At 38.4% G+C, this 24,912-nt stretch overlaps 1 protein-coding gene across 1 annotated transcript in view; it reads right to left on the bottom strand.

The window, feature by feature from the left end:
• LOC128735273 (uncharacterized) overlaps window positions 1-24,912 on the bottom strand; it is a 55,100-nt gene that overhangs the window by 28,368 nt on the left and 1,820 nt on the right. The window contains exons 2-5 of the mRNA XM_053829767.1: window positions 5,909-6,365; window positions 5,734-5,848; window positions 5,083-5,663; window positions 4,669-4,914 (exon numbers count right to left, since the gene is read on the bottom strand). Coding sequence (XP_053685742.1) covers window positions 4,669-4,914; window positions 5,083-5,663; window positions 5,734-5,848; window positions 5,909-6,365 — 1,399 coding nt within the window. The remainder of the gene's footprint in view (window positions 1-4,668; window positions 4,915-5,082; window positions 5,664-5,733; window positions 5,849-5,908; window positions 6,366-24,912) is intronic.

The following is a 24,912-nucleotide window of genomic DNA, read 5'->3' as shown; positions in this document are numbered from 1 at the left end:
ACGAATGTTTGTAGAAAATTTTGATACCGTTTCTACAAAAATATCATGCAAATGGACAATACGTGTTTTGGCCGGATAGCGAGCAACATCGCATTACATTTACCCAAAAACCACGACCCAAAAAATCTGTCTTAGTGCGCCCAGTCGAAGATTTCTTTCGAGATTTTGTGTTCCTTGGTGTACAAAAATAATTGGAGAGCCACGAATTGCAAACAGTTGATTGGTAGAATCAAGAGATGCATTCGTAAAGTTGGCATGATGGCCGTACAACGCTCCTGATCGGACATCAAACGGATGCTTCGCCGAACAGCCAATTACGGACCGTTTTGAAATGTACACTAATTGTTTTTTCAACAATGGATAATTTATCTTTAATTTCGGTAAATCAGATCTTCTTCATGTATCTTTGTCTTTTTTTGACAGCTTGAGAAAAAAAATCCAAAATTTTAGTTGTCACCCGTTACGACGACTGATCTTTAAATTGGGCGGTTCCAATTAGAAACGAAGTTGGATGTAAATTGGATTTAAGGTGAAGGTCGTCAGAGTCCAGTTGCTTTTTTACTGATTTCAGTACTTGTTGCCACTATCATTTTGTTGAGATAGAGTTGCTAGTAGTAGGTAATAATCTGTTATGAACAATTATGAAATGTAGAATCGCGTATCTATTTTTGCTGTTGAGCTAGATCCGACAGTAATTCTATCACATAAAATATCGTTTACGGTGAATTTTATTATCATTGAATAAGTATATTATCAACACTCTACGACTTTTAATTTAATAGCGAAAATAATTGGTCAATTTCATGCTCAAATGTTTACGTTGGCATCACTCCATATAAACGTCCGTTCCCTTGGCAACGTATACAACAACGACGGTCGCGGATTCGGAATTACAATCGAAACGAAGTGAAATTTTTCCTATCAATTCAAGTGAACAATTTGAGCAAAATTATTATAATATCTCTCTAAATAGCTGTTCGGGTGGTAAATTAAAGTTTTTTTGTGCCTCAAGTTAAGTTTCGCGAGTGATTTGACGACTAAAACGGCTGAAAAAAATTAATGAAAAACCGACGGCCAAAAAGTGAAAATCTAGTGATGAATATTAATTGGTCATGGTTGGTATTAATTGGGCTAATCTCAGTATTTAGTGTAATTAATGACCGAAAAAGTAACAAAACTTATAGAATGCAATGTTTAGTACTTCGAGTTGCAAGATCTTATTACGGCTAGCAGGTTAGTTGAACTAATTTAATATTTTTGTAATGGTTTCTCGAGTCTATGGTAGCATGTTGGTACACTGAAGAAGGGAAGAGAAGGGAAGGGTGATATTAGGTGCCATGTTGACTGACATAAATGGACTCTGACGACCCTGTCGTTAAATTGGACTTGAAATTAGAATTCAAATTCAACTAGAAATTGGACTTGAAATAGAACGTGACGTCGGATATTGAATTAGCCTTGAAAACGAAGTTTAACTTGAAATTAGGATTGACATATTTCGCCTTACTCTCACTCGTTTTATCTATTTTCTGTTTATTTTTTCTCTTTTCTACTTCTTGCTCCGTTTTTTCTTCTTTTCTGTACGGGCTTTTTGCTTTCACTTTTCTTTTTTTCCCTCTTTTTCTCTTGATTTTCGTTTTTTCTGTTCTATGTTTGATTGTACCATTTTTCTTCGTTTCGTTGTCTTTCACTTTTTTTGCGTCTTCTGCCGTTTCTATTCCTTTTTTTCTTTTTTCGTTTTCATTATTCGTCTTTTTCTAACTCTTCTCCTTCTCGTTTTTTGTTTTCGTCTGTTCACTTTTTTTCTCTTTTAGATTCCCAGTTTTATCTTTTTCTCTGTCACGATTATTCGGTTTACGGCTCCCTTTTTCATTTTTTTATCTTCCTTTCTTCGTCTTCTTGGTCCGATTTTACCAATTTTCTTTTTTCTGTCCCATTTTCCACCCGTTTCCATAAAGTAATAAAGAAATAATTTTGTTTCGGCTTTCAACTTTTATATTGACCTGTTTGACCTCGTTTTCTCATTTTCCTTGGCTGTCGTTTTTTTCTTTTTCTCTGCCTGATTTCCCCTTTCTCTTCTGTCTCTGTCCCATTTTTCGCCTATTTCAATACTGTTGCTGTTCCGTTTTTCGTCTTTTTGTTTCCATTCTTGGGCGCATTTTTTCTCTATTTATATCTCTTTTTGTTTTCGGTTTCGTTAAGTACTTTTCTATTTTTTGTTTTCGCCTGTTCCGTTCTTATCATGTCCTACTTTTCCTCCTTTTCTATCGCGTTCTGTTTTTCTTTTTATTTGTCTTCTCTTTATAATTTTCTTTCTCCATTCTCCTGATCTCGTTTCTCAATTTTTCTGCTCCTATATTTTATCCTTTTCCTTCTTTCTTATTTCCCCCCCATTTTTGTTCCGTTTTTCTATTTTTTTATCTATTTTGTCACCATTTTATTTCTCTGGTTTCCTTCTGATCTCTCATTGTTCTTCTTTCCTCTTCCGCTTTCTCTCTTTTTCTACTCAGTCTCTTCTTTTTCCGCAATTTTCCTTTCGTTTTCTTCTTTTCCACTTTTTTTCTCTTTTTAGGTCCCGTTTCCATCTTGTTCTTTCTGGACAAACCGAACAAATTTTTGGATTTGAAATCGGATTTGAGGTTGAACTGGAAAGCATTTAAAATTGGACATGATATCGGGCTTGAAATTGTATTTGAAATTGGACTTCAAATCAAATTTGAAATTAGACTTGGCAATGAATGTGAAATTGGACTCAAAATTCAACTTAAAGTTGCTTAAATTGGGTTCCAATTGCACTTGTAATTGTATTTGGAATAAAACTTGAAGCTAGACTTAAAATTGGACTTGAAATCAGGATTTCTAGATTACAGAAATTATTTTCTTTTAGATTAAATTTTAATGAGAAGGGGCACGCGTCCCGGCCTGGGCACGCCAGTGTCCATGGAGCCTGAGAGGAGAAGTGGATTTGAATGCGGTTATAATAGGCTCCGAACATAGCTTGTTTCGATCCGCGGATCACATAGCTTGGGTTTTGAGCACCGGTACACAACTTCTTAAACGTTACTCGAATGATCCTCCCTTTCCACTTCGCGCCTTGCCCTGTTCTTTTTGGATACTAATAACTCCTTTGTTTCATTACTTTCTTCTATCGTCCTCTGCGTCGATTGTAAAAAACTACCGTCATAAAAAATAATTACATGCCCGACCTCATTAAAGGTCAAGAAAAATATGAGGTTGGTCTTGGTGCAAACATTTTCAAGCATATGAAACCATCGAAGCTCGCTAAGAAATATTTAGTTTGGTAAACTATCTATACCTAAAAGTTAAAAAGCCAAATTTTTATTACGACCGGGATCAACCAAGAAACTTGCGTGAACGCATGCTACCTTTTCTCAAGCAACACGATTGTTCCGTGCTGTTTTGGTCGGATTTGGCATCCTGTCGTTACGTGACAAAGGTCATGGATTGGTATTTCCCCAATATCTTGCGGGGGGCGTCCAACGACAAGATCTCTCCCGACACGCCAGAGCTCGATCTAGTCGAGAAACATTGCGCCATCCTCCTGAACCCGTTGTAACGGAAAAGCATTTCAAGGCAAACTGGCGCTCTGCGGTAAACAATTGCAATTGTACGAGATTGCTGTACAAAATCTTATTACAGAAGTTCAACGGATGACCCAGCAATTGGGATTCGGTCAAGTACAAGCTTAGCTGAATATTTTTTTCTATATTTTACGCTAATAAAACTTTGCACTGAATATTGCAGAAAGTCTTAGTCCTGTTGAAAAGTTGCGCATTAAGCACTGTACTTAGTAGGAGTCTTTGCATCGTAAGCGTAAATGAGAAAGGTGCTCAAATGAAACAAAAACGCAAAATAAATTGAAATAAACAGCTTTGTAGTAGGAGTACAAAACAGAGAACAAAATCGAAAACTAAGTACGAATTAGAAATTTGGCAATTACACACATTGTTTAAATCACCCGCAAGCTGCGTGCATCACGATGCACATTCGGCAGATCGTATACCGATTCGTGTTTCTTTTCACTGTTATTACGAACAGCTGAGATATCTGATCTGCAAAAAATCTAAAAACATTATAAGCAATTTATTTTTGAGGAACAAGACAGTCAATACCCGGTAGATATTGTATACAATTGAAATCCAATATTGTTCATTACCCATGTTTAATTTCTAGTGAGATTGGCCAAAAGTTTATCCTGCCGAGGAACCTATTTTCCTGCCGTCCTAAAAGTCCTAACGCAACGCGATTTTTTGCGTAATTGAACAAAAATTAAACCTAAAGTAGGAATAAGCCTAGTAAATCTGACTAGTAAGCGATATTGTTCTGCGAAAGTTGATAGCCCTACTGAAACGTTGGGATAAGCGACATAATTTACGACCTTTCCAGCTAGCCTCTCCGCGGCATAATGAACTGATCGAACTAATGAGAGAAAAAAGCTCTACCTTCGTCTCCGCGAACCGTTCGAACCTGCAAATATCCGAGCTGCAACTAAAACCAATTAAATTTTGCACCCTAATCCCTGAGAGACCTGTTGTTGATGGGGAACGACTGCCTGTCGGTGAGGAAACCGATTTCAACAACCACTCCCGGCATCATCGGCGTGACGGGAGTGACCGTTCTGCTGCGTTCGGAACTTCTCAAACTTACCGAATTTGCTGTCAAGATTGAGACTGTTACGGTTCTTGTCACGGATGGCGTCATCCAGGAAGAGGTCCTCCAGGCAGCGCCGGCTTAGGTGGTCCTCCGATGAGCTGAGATGGCCCAGATTTTCTTTGAAATCGAATCGTGATGAATAAGAGCCGCTTTCCTTCGATGGAATTGGCTTCTTCTGGGCGTACTCATCGACCGGCCGATAGAGGGCTCCGGACACGCACACGTGCAGCATGCAACCTCCTGCAAAAAGGATATATAAATAATTGAAACGAGGATTTCGAGCTGTCAAACAGCAAAAATAATCGTGGCAGGCTAATTTTTTGGAAAAGTGAATGATTGGCATTCCAATCTACTGTTTAGGATAAAACTCAAAATATTGATAAATAGATTAAATTTTTAGTCACTTACCCAGAATCAGTAAAGTTCCATGGAATCCGAATGAATGTATCAATCGCTCGATCAGAGTGGGAAATATGAAACTGCCAGCGGCCGTTCCGGAAATCGTAATTCCATTGGCAAGTGCGCGTCGCTTTTCAAAGTACTGCGACACGATGACGATACCGGGCGTGGTGGACAGTCCCCCGCCGATCCCGGTCAAAATTCCAAAGGTAAACAGCAAGTGGTACATACTGGTGGCGAAGTAGCTCAACGTGAGTCCGAGCCCACAGAAGACACCACCGATGATAACGACTATACGACAGGAAAAGCGTTGACACAGAGCGCTAGACACCGGAGCTAAAGCTAAGCACAAAGCGGACAAGATGGCCGGTATCCACGAGGCCGTGGTTGCCGACGAGTTCGGAAAGCTTTCCATAATTTCCACGTACAATACACCGTATGATTTGACCAAGCCGGCCACCCAAAACTGCACCGAAAAGGCGCCAAACACAATGATCCACCCGTAGCCACCGTCCGGTGGACTGTCGTCATCGTCTTCGCTGCTCGTTTCGGTACAGATCACCTTCCGTCGTCTCAGTTGAAGCTTTTCTCTAAAATAGTCAAGAAAAGAAGTAAGGAAGCAAATTACCTTTATCCAATATTATGGCAAATTAGAGTTACTTTTTGCTTCTAATCTCACGAGACTTTGCAATCAATGGCCTTGCAGTTAGACTTGAGACAGTCAACAGATTTTCATTGTCGTCTTCGTCCAATTCTGTAGAAAGTTGCGCTTCAACTGTAAATTTAAAAAATCCGATTAAATTGTTAATATGATTCCCCTTTGAAAACCACTCACCGTGTTGGGGTTTATTTGCATGAAAACACGTATCGACCGCCAAAGACGAAGGGCGTAGTAAGGTATCTTTGTGGTCCTCCTTGAAAGTAACGTTGCCAAGCGGGCCGATGGTGCTTCCCGCCCCAGGGTAGGAATCTCGCTGCTGTCGGTCCCCCAGAAGGACATCCAGTCCCATCGGATCAGCGGGCAACCGAGCATCCGGTCCTCCGTCGATGCCATCGATGCCACCGGCAGTGGCCGTCGGCACAACAGGGGCTGACTGGATCGAGTACAGCGAACCACTGTTGTTTTCGCATTCGGCCAGCAGAGCTGCATTAAGCGGTGCCCGGCAGTGGTCAGGAATCGACGGATGATAGATAGCATGAAGGAACTTGTTCTCATACTGCTGCTGTATCTCAATATCGTCAGATACGAGACTCTGAGGTCGAGCAGGTTTATCGAGACAGACCTGCGATGCCTGGTGGGATGGAAAAAAGGAAAACGATTCCTTTTGTTATAAATGTAACTATAAAAAATAACCCAAGGGTTTCAAAACACAGAAAATGTGGTTTGAAAAGATAAATAAACATATCAATTTTTATAGCATTTAATTATTGTAAGTTTTGTATATTGAGATTTCTACGTGTTACTTTGAATGACCAAAATTATTAAAACAAACATCGGACGAAGGTAGATTGTCAACCAGTAAACAACAGTTGGCAAAAACCACTGTGACATTGATAAGAACTGGTGATCAATGACAGCCTTAAAAAGATAAAAAGTAAAAGATTACGTATTTAGGTTGACGCTGTTTGCCTTTTCTAAGCTGCCACACGAACTTCTTAAATTCTAAATATAGAATGGGGCACGGCTTTGATTTTTTGTGTGTACATAAATGATAACAATCAAAGCTGTTGCAATCTAATCAGTAAAAGGCATACCGTTTATCTACGATAATAATGTATTAATTCACGTGAGTTTGGGGGCATTCCATAGTACAAGTTGATAAAAGTATTTTTTTAATTTACATACTTGCATTGTGTGTATATGCGTCTTTAATGAGACATCAATTTTTTGTTCAGTAATTTTGGCTTCACAAATAATCCGTGCGTTATTCCAGATTACATGTTCAATCGTTCAAACAAACAACATTAACTAATTTAGTCAGTAAAATAGTTCCACTTAAACTATTTAAAAAACTAAATAAAATCGTTTGATAGCTTGCTACAGATATTGCTTTTCCGTCAGTCATTACAATTATGATTCATTTTTTGTCCAAAGTCACCTCAATGATAAATAAATTATATAGGTATAATAAACTCAAACGTCCAGTTCAGCGACATGAATTGATCACCACAAACAGAGTAGTACAAAAGTAGCTTATAGTAAATGTAAAGTGATTTAAGGCAAGTATGATCCATGAAACCTGGACAATTGCGGGGCTAATACTACAATCCTAGTGGCTCTAACAGCATCTTGCAGCTAAGATTCGAAGATACGACGACTGGCTTGTTAGACCAGCGTCGTACCCCGAGGCCGGCCATCTGGGACGATCCATACAATTTTTAATAATTTTTGGACACTCACTTTGAAATACCAAAGGCTTCAAAGATAGATCAGAAAACATCCTTGAAATCGCACATTCAATCATACCCCAATTAATCAAAATATTCAAGGTGTATCGGATTATTAAGCGGAAAGATACTAGCGGTAGGAAACGTGGCACTGCTGGGCCGAAAAAGGCCAGAATGGAAGTAAACCAATTCAAGCGGCAACCTAGCATTTCGATTCGGGATGTGACAAAAAAGGCGAAAGCTTCGGTTTGTTTTGTACAAAAAACAACGACATCGACACGTTCTACACTACACGTGTACAAAATTGAGAAGGCACCGAACCGAAATGACAAACAGAACACAATGAACAAAATTCGCGCAAGGAAGCTGCACAAGAAGTGGTTTACAAAACCGTTCCACATTGTGACGGATGATGGAATCTACAAATGCCGGAAAAACAATACTAGATTGTACCTATAAGTTTGCAGTTCCCTAGGATGTACGGAAGAAGAAGCTGTTGAAATTCGAAAAAAATCCTTTGTCTGTCTTATAAGCCTGTCTGATGGTGTAGCAAACAAAATGTGTCCGCCGTTCAGACCGTCGCCGGACAAATCCATAAGATGAAAGGCGGCTTTTGAGATCTCACAAAGACTCGAAGCTGCTTTGGTCGCATTTGGCATCCTACCAAAATGCCCAGCCCATCTATTGTTTTCGTACCAAAAGAGATCCAAATTTTTGCTCAGCATGAAAGTAATCTTCCGTAAAAAAGCTCAAAGATGATCGAAAACGAAACTGCGTTGAAGAAAGTGTCTTTAAAAGTCAACCCTACCACTGCCCAAGATTTGATGAAAGGGGTAAAGGAAAAGATGCAGGCGTTTGGGTTGGGAGAAGAGGTTCAATAAAACTAGATAATGTCAAATCGTAACTCAATAGCAGAGGCGGGCTTTGTAGCCGCAAGATTACCTAGTCTGCATAGTAAGCGAATGGTCGTGGGTTCGAATCTTATTGTTTGTAGAATCAGACCATTCGATGTCAAAGTGACTTTAGCATGGGTTTATTATTAGGTCCTCCATCACCTTTCCTTCATGCTGAATTCTTTATTTTCCCGATAAGGCCTATTGACAGTGCAAAAATGACTCTTATAATTAAATGCACTGGTTATCTGCGCCAGAGATGGCCTATAATTGGGGACAGCGCTGTCATGCGGAACGAGGTGGTAAAGTAGAGAAAGCATTGAATTAAGGGTGAACCCAATTACACACGCTCATCGCTATCGCTCATTCAATAGCGATTATGTATAGCAAAAATAAAAAGTGCGTGTGATACAACAAACACCCTAGCGATAGATCAACGATACTGGTCGCAGTGATGAGTCCATACTGAAAAAAAACTATAGCAGTACTTCTTTTCTAGCCAGTGAATGGTTGGATAATGCGTACCGTCGGTGCCTTGCACACCGGTAGGTACATAATAGACCCCGCAGTGGTCAGTCGTTCAATAGTTCCTCGTTCCTCCGCACTGCAGGTTAGGGCGGCTCACAACAGTGTCTGATCCAGAGCTGGTGACTGATTTAAGAAACGTGTAGCCTTGGAACAAAAGCTAAGACAGTAACCACATCACGAAACTCGGTAGTGTGGTATTACCTACAAATGGCCGAATGTGATATTTGTAACCATCGGTTACAATGTGAATTAGCTTCGCCAATTTAATTTGCCTTTTCGATCAGCTGGAATTTCCCAACTAAAATTCCCTAAGTCCGGCCCCTGAGTCACACACACACACGCACACACAAGCACACACGCACACACGCACACACACAGACACACAAGCACACACACACACACACACACACACACACACACACACACACACACACACACACACACACACACACACACACACACACACACACACACACACACACACACACACACACACACACACACACACACACACACACACACACACACACACACACACACATACGCGCGCGGGAAAGCCCTCCCTGGCATAGCCAAATGGACCTGAGCAAACTGTCTATTGAGTCTATGAGTGATATCCCTTCAAGTCTGTCGCATTGCGTCTGGGACGGAGAGGTCACTCACGGGAAGAAAGCTTGCTGGAGAGTCTGTAAGTAAAAAAGATGAGCTGTCAACTAGATAAGTGGTATTCTGCTCATAAATGGAAAACAGTCACATCTGCAAAAACGTGCGACTACGAAAAACGCTGTTGAAACCACGACTATTTTTCTTTAATATTGAATCGATTTTGGACACAAATCGTCCAAATCGTCATAAAATCACTTGAATGTACATAACAGAATACTTTTACAAGCAATTTGCTCACAAGTGACTTAAAATTTGATACAAAACAAATTTGAAGAAAAACTGCCGAAGTTACTGTTATGCGTTTATTTGTGCTTGAATAAGCTATAATAAACGCATAACAGTCTCAGTCTCAGCATGCCTTGATCCTTGGGTTGCTGGTGACTCGGCAGTATTTTCAATACCACGTGTCGTTGTTATTTTGATAATTCACGTGCTCGTTCAATTCAATTGTTCAAAATGTCCATTTTGACTCAAATCTCTTCTTGGCCTTTTCTCCTTTTATTTGTAATTTGTTATTTTGAGTTTATAGTGGGGTCGCATGATGGGGTTTATTTGGACACTCCCAGAACGTATCCGAGTATGAGTAATGTGATCCTGGACACTATATATGATAACAACTGAACTAATTCAAACTAGTTTTGCAATTTCGAGTACCGACTTAGAGATGTCACATGTTGTATTTTAGTTAAATTGAAAAACTGATCCCCGTAGAGGTATCCGGAACGTTCACGGACTTCTTTAGACGTGACGAATGACGTCTTGAACATTTTATACAACAACCAATAGTCCAGATTTGCAAATCCGTGTACTTATAGGGGTCACATGATGGGTTTGTTGTGACTCAAGGTTCTCCTAAGTTCAAGTTCCATATATTCCGGAACTTGTTCCCACTATGATTTCGGAACCGTACATCCGATCCAAATTGTCTTCAATAGTGTTTTTCTAGGCCATAAAATCTTCCGATTGGCAGTTGTTGCAGTCCAATCGGTCCAGGCATTTCCAAAAAACAGATGCTTATTGATATATTTTCTCTACTGTGACTGTTATGCGTTTATTTGTAATATGGGACTGACATAGCTTGATAGTTTTTTCAAAACATTGGGAACAAACAAAACTTTTTTGTTTGAAATACTGAAAGAATAGATAATTTAAAGATGATTCCCAGGTTTATCTCAAAAGTGGTGAAAAGTCATATGGGACTGTTATGCGTTTATGAGCAGTATTCCTCCACGTCTGACGCTCAGCGCCTGGAACGGAGGGGCCACTCACGAGGGAAGACTTTCTCTAACACAAACCTTATCAATCTCAGATACATCGACGGTATATTCCTCCATGTCTGACGCTCAGCGCCTGGGACGGAGGAGTCACAGATACATGATCGCCCACAGATACCACAGACACTATCTTGCCTCGCAAAGATATCCATAGCACCACCTGCAGATCACTTGGCCAACGAGCATTGAACCAAATCGACTATATTCTCTTCCATGGAAGGCTTTTCTCGAACTTCACCAGCATACGCTCTCTACGTGGTGAGGATATTGACTCGGTTAAACATTTGGTACCCATTAGTTGCTTAGAACGACACACTTTTACTACTGGACGAAGCTCTACCTTTCTCTTTGGTACTAGGTGCTTCGACCATCGAAGTCGGTTGGAGCAGGTTATACCGGCTGCCAATGAGGCCGTAGCCGTAGTGCTAGATAAAGAAACCCCAAGGGCAAAATTGGCCATTATCGACAAACGTAAAATGAGTTGATCACGATACTGAGGAGGAAAAAACACCAAAAGGACAATAGAGAGCTAGTATAACTATTATGGTCTTACAATTTGACACGAGCAAGTTCTATGAGATATGTGTAGGAACGAGAATAGAAAAATCTGATCAAAAAACGAGCGCGAAATGATCGACAGGTGGAAGCAGCTCTTCGATGAGCATCTTAACGGCAGTTTTACAGAAGGAGATGGAGCGGAAGTTAACGTAGGCATGCCGACAAAAAAGAACAGCGCACGGTGGTCCGGTTTCGAAAAAGTGCGGACATTAGCCATTGGATACAAAATGCGTAATTTTTCAAGGGTAGTGTCCTCGGAGAAGTTTAATAATAAAATATAGCGCATCTTTCTGCACTATTAGGATGACCATGAATTCACCTATTAGGGTGATACGAACTTTTGTTTTTTTTTAAGAATTTCAAAATTTCCTCCAAAAAGCTGCAGAAGTTACTAAAATAAGCAACTTTGCTGAACATAGTAACTATCTATCTCGAAGAGATCCAGTGAGAAATCGGTTTATTTGAGGAACAATAGAGCCATCGAAAAGGATCGACTCCCGACAGGACTCTACAAAAATGTTAAGGACGTGAGGGCCACGGCCAACGTGTATTATGATTGAGTTGGGAAAAACCCATAGCAAACGTTTGGATAGGTAAAACATGACTATTGACTTCAAGAAGGCAAGGTTCATAGACGTACAATATCAATGACAACATACTGTAGATACTGGGTATGCATGTCCTACCAAAGATTTTATGTAGTATTTTCTATTTTAGGTTGTCGTATTAACAAATTTCAATAGAACAAACAAGAATAACACGAATACTTCCACCAATGTCTATGATGTCACCAATCTATGATTGACCTGGAATAATATATATTGAATTGTTCATTTTACGCAGGGGGAGGATGTGGCATCCTGGTATTTATAGCATATTAGAGAATTTACCTGCAATGTGTAATGTGTTTTGTTGTTACACTATTTGAGTATTTGCCGGTAGCGTGCAACTGGCACAGAAAGAAAGTGAGAGTCGATTGGCAGCTTCGAGCGTAAATAGTGAGTCAGTCGGTGTTAGATGATGAACCGCAGGACATCACACTATGTGCATGTTTTGGAAACACTGTTGGGTCCTTTAGAATCTGATAGAAGGTTGCGGCAAGAGGATGGGCTGTTCCGTATGTTATTTCGGTGAAAATGTGCATCGGCGAGCGGACATCGAAACGAGAGGCACGGACTTCTGCCAAAGTAGCCCAACTTTCGCAGACGATCTTGACATTGTTTATTACTAGAAACTTTGGGACGAAGAAGGCAATCTACTACAGACCAATAATAAAATGTAGGACGATTGGGTTAAATTAAATAATGCATCAAAACGCAAAATAAATGATAGTAAGAGGCTCCAGAGAAAACAACGTTCGCCTCCCACGGATAGTGATTACTTTCGGCGATGAACTTGAAGTGATTGATGAGTTCATGTATTTACGATCTCTGGTCACCGTGGAACTGAACAAATAAACGAAAAGACGAATAGCCCAGGACCGATGACCGAGTAATAATTTGAGTACATGAATGATAGCAGTGCAACCTATTGCAATCTAATCAGTAAAATGCATACCCCTTATCATCGAAAATATAATTATTCACGCAAGTTCAAAGGCATTCCATAGTACACGTTGATAAAAGTATATTTTTTTAAATTATGACTTGGCGAATTAGAATTACCGTACACCCCATGGAGATCTTCACCTTGTAGATATTTTTTTATTAGAGGGAATTTCCTTTGCTTAATCATGAACCGCTGTTCGGATCAAAAGGCTTGATAGCAACCATACGCTCAGAAACGGAACCTCAGAACTTTAGAATAATATTGCTAAAGAAAACTGCAGGCAACATTTAGGTATATCAGAAGGTTACAGTGGACCTGGACAGGTGCTGCTGACCGACAGTGAGTGTGGTTGAAATTCTTTCCGTCAAGTAACAGATATCCGGGTTAACCTCTACGAGTGTCGAGAGAGAGAGAGATGCAAGGATTTAATGACAAACAGCTCCGGGCTAAGCAGAATGAAGACAATTATCCGATGTGGCATGAGCCACGTTCGCCACTGCAGGCGGACTCCAGTGGCGCCAGCTACAGCAGAGGGACGATTAAGTTCACGCTCGCACAGTACTCTGGAGGCGTAACAGTATTTTTTGTTTTTCCAATAGATTCAAAGGGCTCAATTTGAAAAGTAAAATCAAAAAAATCAAATTTTGATTTTTGAATGCATTTTTCGTTGACTACCCTAAGGTTAGAAGCGAAAGTATCAACACTGTCCCCGTTCTTTTCCAAATGCATCATTCGTGAAGTGCACTAGTTCTAATTAGAAACAAAGAATAAAATACGGTCGGATTTACCGGAACCAACTTTGTTATCACAATGACTTTTTTTTATATCCTATAGATAGTGTCTGTAAATCCTTTTCTCCGTACATAATGTATATTAGCCGGAGGACCTCGATACCATTTGTTTTGTTAGGGAGCTCTTTATGCTTGTAGCATTGTGTGAGCGCCCTGTTTGCGAAGCCTGCGTTGGAGAATGCTGGAGAATGTGCATTGAGGGTGCATCCGTAGACTGATTCACCTATTATTATAAAATGAATTATAAAATGGATGATTAAAAATTTCATTCTAAAAATTTAATCACAAATGACAGTTTCAATAATAAATGATTTCAAAAATAAATTTTTAAAACGATTGGATTGACCCAGAACATCGTTCTAATGTACAAATGAAGCTGGCTGGCATCGTTTCGTAGCCAGATAGCTTTTCGCTATTGTAGGTGGATGAGCTATATACATCTGTAGTGTGGCTCTCGGGTTGGGGGCATGAACTTGAAAAATTACGGAAAAGAACTAGGCGACACTCTGGCGTTGGTCGGATCGGAATATACACTGCTATGTGACATGATGTGGTGACATTGAATAGTGTATTCAACTGAGTCGGAACTGGGAGGCGGATTTCTGTTCACCCATAAAATTGCCACCACAAAAGGGTTAGTCACAATAATCAAACGTTTTTGTTATTGCTATTCTTGACGTACCGCGGAAATAAACGACTATTGCATGACCCAGTGAGTAAGACTGCAAGAATTTGCGTCGAAGAAAGAAACCCGGTGCCAATGTCAGGATCACTAATCTTAAATAAACCGGTAGTAATTTAAAAGCATTGAGTCATGCAACCAAATAAAAAGCAGCTCTGCTATTGACAAAAGACTTCCTATAATTCAATTGACTCCCAAAAACAGACTGGCAGCTTCTATTCAACCATATTTTCCCAATTTAATATTACCATAAAAGCACAAAAATTATCTTATTGAACGCCATACACGTCAGAGCCGTCGATTGTTTCAATAAAAAAAAAGCGTAATATTCTCTGTGATACCATCATGGCACGGCACGCAATGACAGTTTCGGTCGTATTGTCTGCGAAACATGAAAAATCCCCTCATGAAATGCGGTGGCATGACAGGAGAAGGACCTTTCCGTCGTATTACCCCAGGATGGACAAACGAATTATGATTCAATTGCTGGAAATGGCGTTCGTTTCATGAAGTTGATTGTCCGGATTTTCTATCGGAAAGCAAATTTCCTAGGAAAATCTCTCGACGGTGCATATTATCCACGTGCCGATATTTTCAAGAGAACTATAAAACAGATAGTTCTGTTCTGAAAAATGATGTTGCGTGCTTCATCGATCAAACGTGTGCAGAGAATTTGCATAAAAACCAAGCAGTTTGTTTGGAAAGTTTTCAATTGAATTATTGATTCCACTCTTGTTTTTTTACAACAAAGCTAGGTATATCAAAAGAATGAAATATCTTATCCCACAAAGCATCTAACTTTTAATGACGTCGTCGTCGTCCGTTCTGAGGGTGACATTGTCATCGTGGGCTATGACAATAAACGGTATTATTGTGTCTGTTAACTATAAAATTTGTTTTTCGTTGTTGAAAGACGACATGCAAGAGGAAACGAAATTATTCGTCGCTCTAATATTGAATTAGGAAATAAATCTTCCATTCAAATTTAGCAGATGTTATAAGCAATTCGATAGTTTCTCATAAATGCAAGACAGATTCAGAGATTCAATTCAAAGTCAAATAAAATAATATTTTCACTTGCTATTGAAATAATGCTACATTTCACAATACTGAGAAGCATTACGCAATCAAGTAGCCCACGCTTTCGTAGCATTCCGTTCAGTTGTCTATGGCGTCGAATCAGGAATGTGCTGTTTAGAACGCAAAAAAAACTCTCAAAAAGCATAAAAGAAAAACACTGTCAGCGTTACGATCATCGCGCTTCGGTCTTCGGGCTGTGTGAAAAGCCGCCCGTAAGATTGCGTAAGTATTATTTTTTATTTCATTTGATTTTCTCATATCTAGCTTTTCCCCACCTTCGTCGCCTCGTGAGAGACACTCGGAAGTTAAATATCGCGTCCTTCCAATCTAACCTAACCTAACCTATGGCAGTCATTACCTAAACACGTTACACGCTGGTGTGAGGGTGTTAGATTACGTAATGTTGACTGTGTCACCACTGAGAGAAATGCAAATTGAATATAGCACCTAGTAAATGTTCGAAAGCTCCCTAGGCGAAAAAGTGCTTCGTCACCATGCACTGGTTGTCTTATTTTCTTTGTCTGATCTTCAGACAAAATAAATAATATATAGAATTCAATTTGAGATATGTTGACCGTGGGAGGACTGTTGGCTCGGTGACAAGTTTTGAAAGGACATTGCTTCACCGTTCATCCCATATTTGGCAGCTTTCACTGCACTGGAAGCTGTAAAGTAGAACATGACAATTCGAGTTCACGCCTTGTTCACGGGAATGCTTTATAAACTGCGAACGCCTATTTCAGCATCAGCACACAAAACACAAAGAAAATATTTAACCTACACCTGCAAAAATTATTGAAATTGATATTATTTAAATGAAAATAGGCGACAGTCGTTTTAACGTTTCAACCGAATGAATCATAATGCGTCCCCATTTTCAAACAGTAGCTTGTGTACGCATGATACCTCAGTACAGTTGAAATGAAATCCCAGCATAATGTATTCTTAAAATAAATCAGTACATTTCTATCTTTAACATTTACATTAAGTTCAGATCTACCGATAATATAACTTCAGCATAACAATCTAGAACTCGATAGGAGCTTGATTAAAAAACATCTTGACGTAGGTTTTTTGTCTCAATATTGCTCCTAAAAGTTAAATAACCGTAGGCTTTTTGTTTTGCCTAATTTATGCCCGGCCCAGCTGCTTCTGCGGCTGCTATGAGATCCAACTCGGTTCGATCAACTCGGGAAATAGCAGGTCGTTCATCGCATGTGGCCAAAATTTTAGCTTTTATCTATCCTCCCACAATGATCGGTCACACACAGCTATCAGTTAGTTTCGACTTTAACTGCTTATTTCGGTTTTATGTGGTACTAATTGATTTGAAAAATGATTTTTCAATATCTAAAATAACTTTTCAGACGTTCAATGTAACATAGAGAGACTCTCTCCCGACTATTACGGCAACATAAACGCAAAATAAACGGAAGATTTCTTAAGCATTAGCTAGCTAATGATGTCATAATCGCTTTATGTCATGCAGATGAGACCTTATTTGTAAAATTTAGGGATAAACAAATAATTATTGTAACCCAGAAGTCAGTAATTGTCAATTTATTCGGTCACTATTTTTATAATAAGCAAATTAGTTACGGTAAAAGTCCCAGTTCCAGTTTCAAGTCGAATTACAAGTCCTGTTATAAATAAATTTAGTTTAGGTTCAATTTCAATTTCAAGTTCAAATTCCATTCTAATTTCGTGCCCAATTTCAAAACATTTCAAGTCCAATTTTAGGTCTACTTTCAAGTCCAATCCAGGTATAATTGCAAGTGCAATTTAAATCTAATTCTTATCCAATTTCCTACTTTAAGTTCAATTTCAAGTCTAATTTCAAGTCCAATTTCAAAATTGATTTTAAGTTCAACTTCAAGTTTAATTTTAACTCCAATTTGAGTCTAGTTTCAAGTCCAATTTAAAACCAATTCATGTCCATTTTAAAGTCCAATTTTAAGTTAAGTGATGGCGGAAAACTCCAGAAAAAAATCAAAAAATTCTGTTCTGTCACATGGAAATGTCTTGAAATTTTTTTTTTCTTTTTTGTAAATTTCTAATTTTATTGATAAAATTTGCATGATAATGGTTGATTTGCAATTTCTTATACTTAGCGAAAGAAAAACAAGGGCAAACAAGGAGACTTGACAGACAAAGATGAAGAACCAAAGAGGAATGAATGAAAACGGGAAAGAAAATGAGGATAAATTGGACAGAAAAGAGGACAAAACGAGCCAAAAAAAGAAGGTAAAATGGGGCAATAAAGGGCAAAAACGGGAACAGAAAATGTAGTAACGATGACAGAAAAATAGGAAAAAAAAAAATGAAAACAGAAGACAAAAGAGATAGAAAAGGAAAAACGAGAGAGATAAGGAGGGAATCAAGGGAATATGGAGCAGGGGTACTTAAAAGGGGAATCCAAAAAGAGAACCAAAAACACAATATATGCGACAGAAACGACAAAAAACGGGCCGACACGAATGAATTATCAAGTGTAAAGTGTTCCTAATAAAAAAACAGCAACAAAAAAGTAGCAACAAAAAGATGAAAAACGAAACAAACGGAGACGAAAAACGAGAAAGAAAGAAGATGGAAATAAGGTAGAAAAAGACGAAAGCTGTAAAAGGGAAAAGGTTCAAGTGAATTGAAAAGACAGAAAACGGAAAAGAAAATAACAAAAAACGGGTTTAAAATACAGTAATGTTCCGATTTTGTCAGCCCCATGTTGAATTTTGGGCTGACAAAATGGGGAAACTGACAAAATCGGGAAAAAAAAATTTCCGAATTTTTTTTTTTCAAAATTCAAGACTTAAGACCTTTCAATATCGAAGACTTCTACTAAACATTCAATTTTAACCCTTAATTGGTTAACCGAAAGTTCAATGAACCGGGAACAGCACACTGGTCCAGAACCTTTTTTGGTGCGAATTAGCATTACAGCATATTATTACAAGAAATTTCGCTGTAGACAGTAACCTTCTATCTCTTCAGCAAAGATAGAAAAAACCTATTTCTCATTAATTAAAAATCGTTAAAATCAGTTTTTTTATTTTATCTGTTTTTGTAGTTGTTGTATGACTTTTTCCTGTTTTACAAAGTTGTACAAATAGTAAAACTGCACAACATTACTGAATATAGTATACCTCTACCTTTGCTTGTTTAGGAGCTATAGAACTTTTGCTATAAAAATACCCAAATTTTGACCCCGAATTACTCGCAAGAAGGCATCATTTTATTCAAAAACTCTCCCCAGAGAATCGGAATAGTTTCAAGCAGGCTGAAAAATGAAATCATGTTTAAAAGCACAAAAGTTAAACAAAATTTACAGGCTGACAAAATCGGGATAAAAAGCTGATAAAATCGGGGGTAGACAAAATCGGGAGCTGACAAAATCGGAACATTACTGTACAAGAAAAAGAGGACTTTTCTTATATGATACGGTAAATAATACAGGAAACCGGAAAAACGGAGTAAAAAAGAAAAGAAACACGGGACAAAACAAAAGGAAAACGAGAGAAAAAGCAGAAACACGCAGGAAATATGAGAGTGAAAACCAAGAAAACGGTACACAAAAGGAGAAAAAACGGAACAGAAAGTGGAAAAACACAGGAAAAGAGAAAAAAATGGAACTGAAATAGAGAGAGGAAACTTTTGCACGTTTGATGAAAAATGCCAATCTTAATTTTAGGTAAAATTACGTGTCTAGTTTCGTGGCCATATCCGTTTGAAGTAAAATTTCATCTTCAAATTAGCCCAAATTCAAATTTAAATTAATGTCGCATGTCAAGTTCAATTGCATGCCGGTTTTTAAACCGCGAATTCATAAACCTTGCAAGTAAATGCAAATTAGAAAGAGTGTGGGGAGCCCGCCCAAGTAACAATCTAATAGCAAATTGGTCGTATTCATTTCATATAATAGTTTGATCAGAGCATTACAACGTCTATCAGGTTTTATAACGTTTTTCCTCAAAGGAATCTATATATATATATATAAAAGTGAGCGTGAGTATGTTTGCATGTTTGCATATTCCACCATTACTCCAGAACGCCTTGACCGATTTCCACCAAACCTGGCACACATATTCCTTGATATAAAGCAATCAGCACTGGGGGGTTGATAAGAGGGAGGAAGTCGTAACAAGGGGGCGGGAGTCCATAACTCCGAAATGCCTGGAAAAGTCCAAATCAAACTTGGCATACATGTTTCTTGACATAAGGGAACCAGCACTGAAGGGTTGCCAAGAAGAGAAGGAGGTTGGGGGTTTATAACAGGGGGAGGCCATGACTGCGAAATACCTGGACGGTTCTTCATCAAACTTGGCACATATGTTCCTTGGCATAAGGGAATCAGAACTCAGGGTGTTTGCAAAATATGGTTGGGGGTCATAACAAACGGGGTGGGAGGGTCATAACAGGGGGAGGCCATAACTCCGAAATGCTTGGACAACTCTTCATCAAACTTGGCACAAATGTTCCTTGACATTAGCGAATCAGCACTGGGAAGTTGACAAAGGGGAGGAAATCCTAACAAGGGGGGAGAGATCTAAATAAGTAAAATGAGCGTTGTGCGACTGACTTTAAGAAAGATGGGGGTAACCGAGGAGGAATATATGGTAAATAAACCTTTGTTTCGTTTCCATTAGAGCGATTTTCATTGAGCAAACCGATGCATAATTAACTACGTGACTGAAGGGGGAGCTGAATGGGAAGGATGCGACATTTAGGGGGACGAGGAATGTGAGTATGAATGTATATTCCGCCATAACTCCGGAACTTCATCAAACGGCGTTTGTCAAACACATGTTTTTGGCATGATTCTTTTATGCCGGTCTCTTACATGGGGAGACTGTTGTACAAGTTGTCTTATTTCTGGAAGGGGGAAGACAGTGGCCATTAAAAAGGGGGAGATTCAAAAACGTAAAAAAGACTTTGAGTCGATTTATAGGGTCTACCGAAAAGAAGACAGATTTACAAGTGGTTGGGGGACAACGTGAGAGGAACTGACAAAAGGAGTAGACTTATTCAAATGAAAAAAAGGGTTTTGTTACTTGCATAATGAGAGTTGACTGAAGTTTTTAGAGCGTCTTAATAGAATACAAAAATACGAATACGAGTTCGAAAACAGACACTGAGGAAGCCTGCAAGTCGTAGGCGAAATACGTTAAATTAGATAAGTTTTCTTTTTTTTTATTCAATTTTAGATAATGAGAGTTTTCGAAACAAATGTCCAAGTGACTGTGTGACAAAGGGGCTCCGAGTGAGATCGGTCAATCAGCTAGTTTTATTATATTTCTGAGGTATGACTAAAGGAGACTTGAAAAAACACTCATAAAACTGCATAATAAATAAGTGTAATTCACCTTATAGACGGTTTTAAAGGATACTTGATTTCTGCTTTAAAATGACACCACTTAAAACAATAGTTTTGACAAAAATTGGAAGATTGGTTTCTCTTACCAATACTGCCATAAAACTCTCTTAAAATCGTATAATCTTGAAAGAGAAATCATACTCTTCAGAAGGAATTCTGAGAATTCTATCGTAAACTACTAATCTGTCAAAATGGGCATCTGAACCAGGAGAAAATTGAAAAATATGGGTCTTTTAAACGAAAATTAAGCAACCATATGTCCAGTATTTTGAAAACTTTAGCGAAGTCACAACAACTGAGCCGGGGAAGGACGGTGCCGGTGATGATACATCAATGATAGATTTGCATGTAATGGTGCGGATTTCTTCTTCTAGTTCGTATTTTTCAAACTGGGTATAGAGGTCATTAGCCAGAGTCTTTGTTTGGAAAATGTGTATATTAGAATGGTTGCAAAAAACTTGGTACCCTTAAGGAATTCAAACAGTTCTTATTCAAGAGCAACTTGGTTTCCTTAAGAATGCAATAAGTATATAGATGTACTTATCATCCTCTTGGAAAAATTTTCTTTGTGCAAGAGCGCAAGAATTGCTAGTCTAAGAAGCGCTTTCTGGTTGATTTAGATAAAACCATTAAAAAAATGGCCAACTGGGCTGTATTGATTACTTTTGAAGTTGTACAGTCGGTCCACAATTATAGGTCACACACAATTATTAATCACTTTTGACTTTAACTGTTTAGCTATATCCGTTTTAATATTCCTCATTGATTGAAAAAATGATATTTCAATAGTAGATATATTCACACTGTACTACTAAACATGCCAGTAGTACGCTTGAACACCGAATGAAATACGTTTTGATTTTTTTCATTTTGCTACATAATGCATTTGTCAAACTATCGCTCAAATTGTAAACATCTGAAGGTGCGGCTGGTGAATTCGTAAGCCTCGTAAATGCAAATTAAAGAGAATTACATCCGAAGGATGATGTTCGTATCAAAATAAAGGTAAAATTTGTATTTTTCAAGAGAAAAATACATGTTTTGTATAAGTTTTATAGAGATTGGAACGAAAATAAAAGTAATAAAACAAACATAACTGGTTTCCCTTTGTTTGGAGTTCAGGAAGCATTGCAACTAAAAGAAAACCACACAAGTGTTGATGATTTTATCGTTTTCTTTTCAAAGAACACTTGCAAGACATAATACACTTTTCACAGGCTTATTTTTGTTTTAAATTAACTGAGAGCTAAATGAGAAAAAAAGCATTCACAGATATTGTAAAAGAACATGCCCATCAATAGTATTTAAAAGTAGTTTTGTCCAATGCACCATATTTTTGGGGCCTATAAGGTGAATTTGAAGCTTCAATAATTAAGAAAATAATCTCCTCGATTCTGCATTCCGATCGGGCTCGTTCCGATCAGAAACGGCCCGATCGACGTGTGTTATAGCATACGATGTATTCCGATCGAAGCGCAATTTCTGATCGGATCCGGCTCAAATCGGTATGTAGAATAGAGGCGAATGGCATTTGGAAGGATTTAGATCAGGGATTTGTTGCCAAGCTTTGCAATAAAAGTTATAGGAAATCCCTGGTTATAATCGCATCGGAATCAATTGAGAAAGGCAATTGTAGAGAAAAACTCAGAATAACCCCAATCCCAATATTTTTGATACAGGACTACGTCGTACTTTAATAGGGTGGCATGCTGCGAAAACAAAAATGACCGTCACACGAAAAAGTGATAGATTTTGAACGACAACAACTCAGTCAGTTCTGGACGGATTTTGCTGGTTTGCATACCAATACCAATGTCGATTTGCAAAACGTGTGTCTATTCTGTGGTTTTTTACAAAGAGATGGACTAACTGCTAACTGCTGGGAGTTTTAGATAAAGTTGAATAATTTTAGTGAATTTGAAGTGAACATGAGCTTGCAATCAATCACGTTTGAGCATTTTCGGGTATGAAATCGATACTTCCATTGCATTTATCAGGTAGATGTGAGAGAGAAATCCATCGCTTTTATAACCTTTTTTAGTCTAATTATTGCCATTTTATTGAATATTGGATATTTATGATCTCACTTCATCAGCTTTTCCTTTTATGCTGAGTCCCTCGAGACGCCCTGAAATGCAACACAAAATACTATCAGTTTTCGTTGCTACGTGTTGCAAAAACAGTAGCAATTTCGCGGCCTGCTAGTAGTGTATCGACAAGCCACGGCCTAAAGTAACGTCCTAGATGATGGCAGAATTTGACAGACGGAATTTGAAAAAAGGAAGGACTTTGAATCCCCGTTGTAATGAAACAGCGACAAGACAAACTGAATTTTGCCGATTTGCGCCGAAAATTAATGACAAAAGTCGCGCATGACTGGGAAAACATCACCAAGGGTGATAAGATGACACTACCCAGCTAGCACCAACTCGTATATCAATGTACGAAAACTATCGTAAATATCTCCTAACAAACTCGAAATCGTAACTAAAGCTGGATAAAGTGGGATCAAGTTGATTTTCTGTCGTATATAATGATAATGACTGACATGCATACGATTTTCAGCACAAAATCGTAGAGTAGTACGGAGCGACTCGCGCTTAATCGGATATTATCGTATATAAATACTTATATAGTCGTAACGCTCAAAATTATTCGCAATCACGTATATCGCCTCCAAAATAGTACGGATATGCCAATTTTGCGCATGAAATACGATTTATTTAGCATGTATATCTGTACGCAGCATTACGCATTTTTACCTTTTTTATACATATGAAAATGCTAGCTGGGTACAATGCTCATATATAAGGTTCTGAAGCAGGCCCACTCTTACACTGGTATTTCTTCAAACGAAATGAGTATCTTCTAACGAATTCCTTCTTCTACTTCTACGAGACTTCTACTCTGTCGCACTACAATAAGCGTTCCGAGAGTCAAACCTCTGGAAATCTGCTGCATCCAGGAGACTTGGACAAGCTCGTCACCTCCAATCGTGTGCTTGGTAGCTGTTACCTGTGTACCTGTGGTAATTCTGAGTGAATGTTGCAAAAGTTTTATGAATCATCCACCAGTAAGCCTCTCTAAGAGCCACCGAATAATGGTTAAAGAAGCCTTAGAATTATTTTTTTTGTTCACTGAAATTAACGCATCAAGTTCTAAAGGTATCACCGAAATCAATTAGGAATGTTCATTTATGTTTGTGTTGCAAGCTTAATTTAGAAGTCAGTTTTTTAGTTATTCAATTCGAATTTTGTTTTAAATTTGCTAGATATTTTTTGAAACTCGATACGTTCCGTAAAATTTTCGGCCGTTCTTAATCAATGTTAAAAGAGCTAAAGTCGTTGTTAATAACCCAAAATATTTATTATTTTCTGTATTTTTTTCAATGCAAAGATTTTTTTTTTGATCGGTTGATGTAAGTATTTCTAAAGGGAAAACTTTTTACTAAGACTTTTAACCAATGCAATGGTTAAATTGATCTCTAAGGCCCACTTTCCATTACGCAATCAGTTATTTTTCGTATCATAAACTGCACCCCAAGAACGTAGTAAAAGTATATTCAAAAAATAACAGCTCTGCGTGTCCTACGTCAATAGGCGGTAGGGTCTTGAGAATTATCTCAAGTAGAGTAAGGCGGGGCATAAGTTAGACGTTTGAAGTTGTCTTCAATATTCAAGTGGTTTAAAGAAGCACCACAGCAAAATATATGTGTATTTAATATTGATGCACCAGGTTCACATTCAGCCTTTTTAATGTGTTTAATCCTATTCGAGTACAATCTTTATATGCAGTAGAACATCGGCTAAAAATCAAATTGTTAATTTAAATAATTTCAATATCTGAAATTTCGGCTACTTGTGTTAGCAAGCCAGCCTATTTGCCGGATTAACCGGCCGCCAACCTTGTGCGTGAAAAACCGGCCGGGCCGGCCAGAAACCGGCGACTTGCCAACCCTGACCTTAGAACTTTTGTCGCCACCTACCCCGTAACAAAGTGACAGTTATTAACAGTTTCCCATAACACCCGCCAGTGTCAAAAATGTCGCGACGATCGTTTTTAC

This window comes from Sabethes cyaneus, chromosome 2 (genome assembly GCF_943734655.1).
Source record: "Sabethes cyaneus chromosome 2, idSabCyanKW18_F2, whole genome shotgun sequence".
Taxonomy (NCBI): Eukaryota; Metazoa; Arthropoda; class Insecta; order Diptera; family Culicidae; genus Sabethes; species Sabethes cyaneus.
This window is presented reverse-complemented; position numbering and strand designations above follow the sequence as displayed.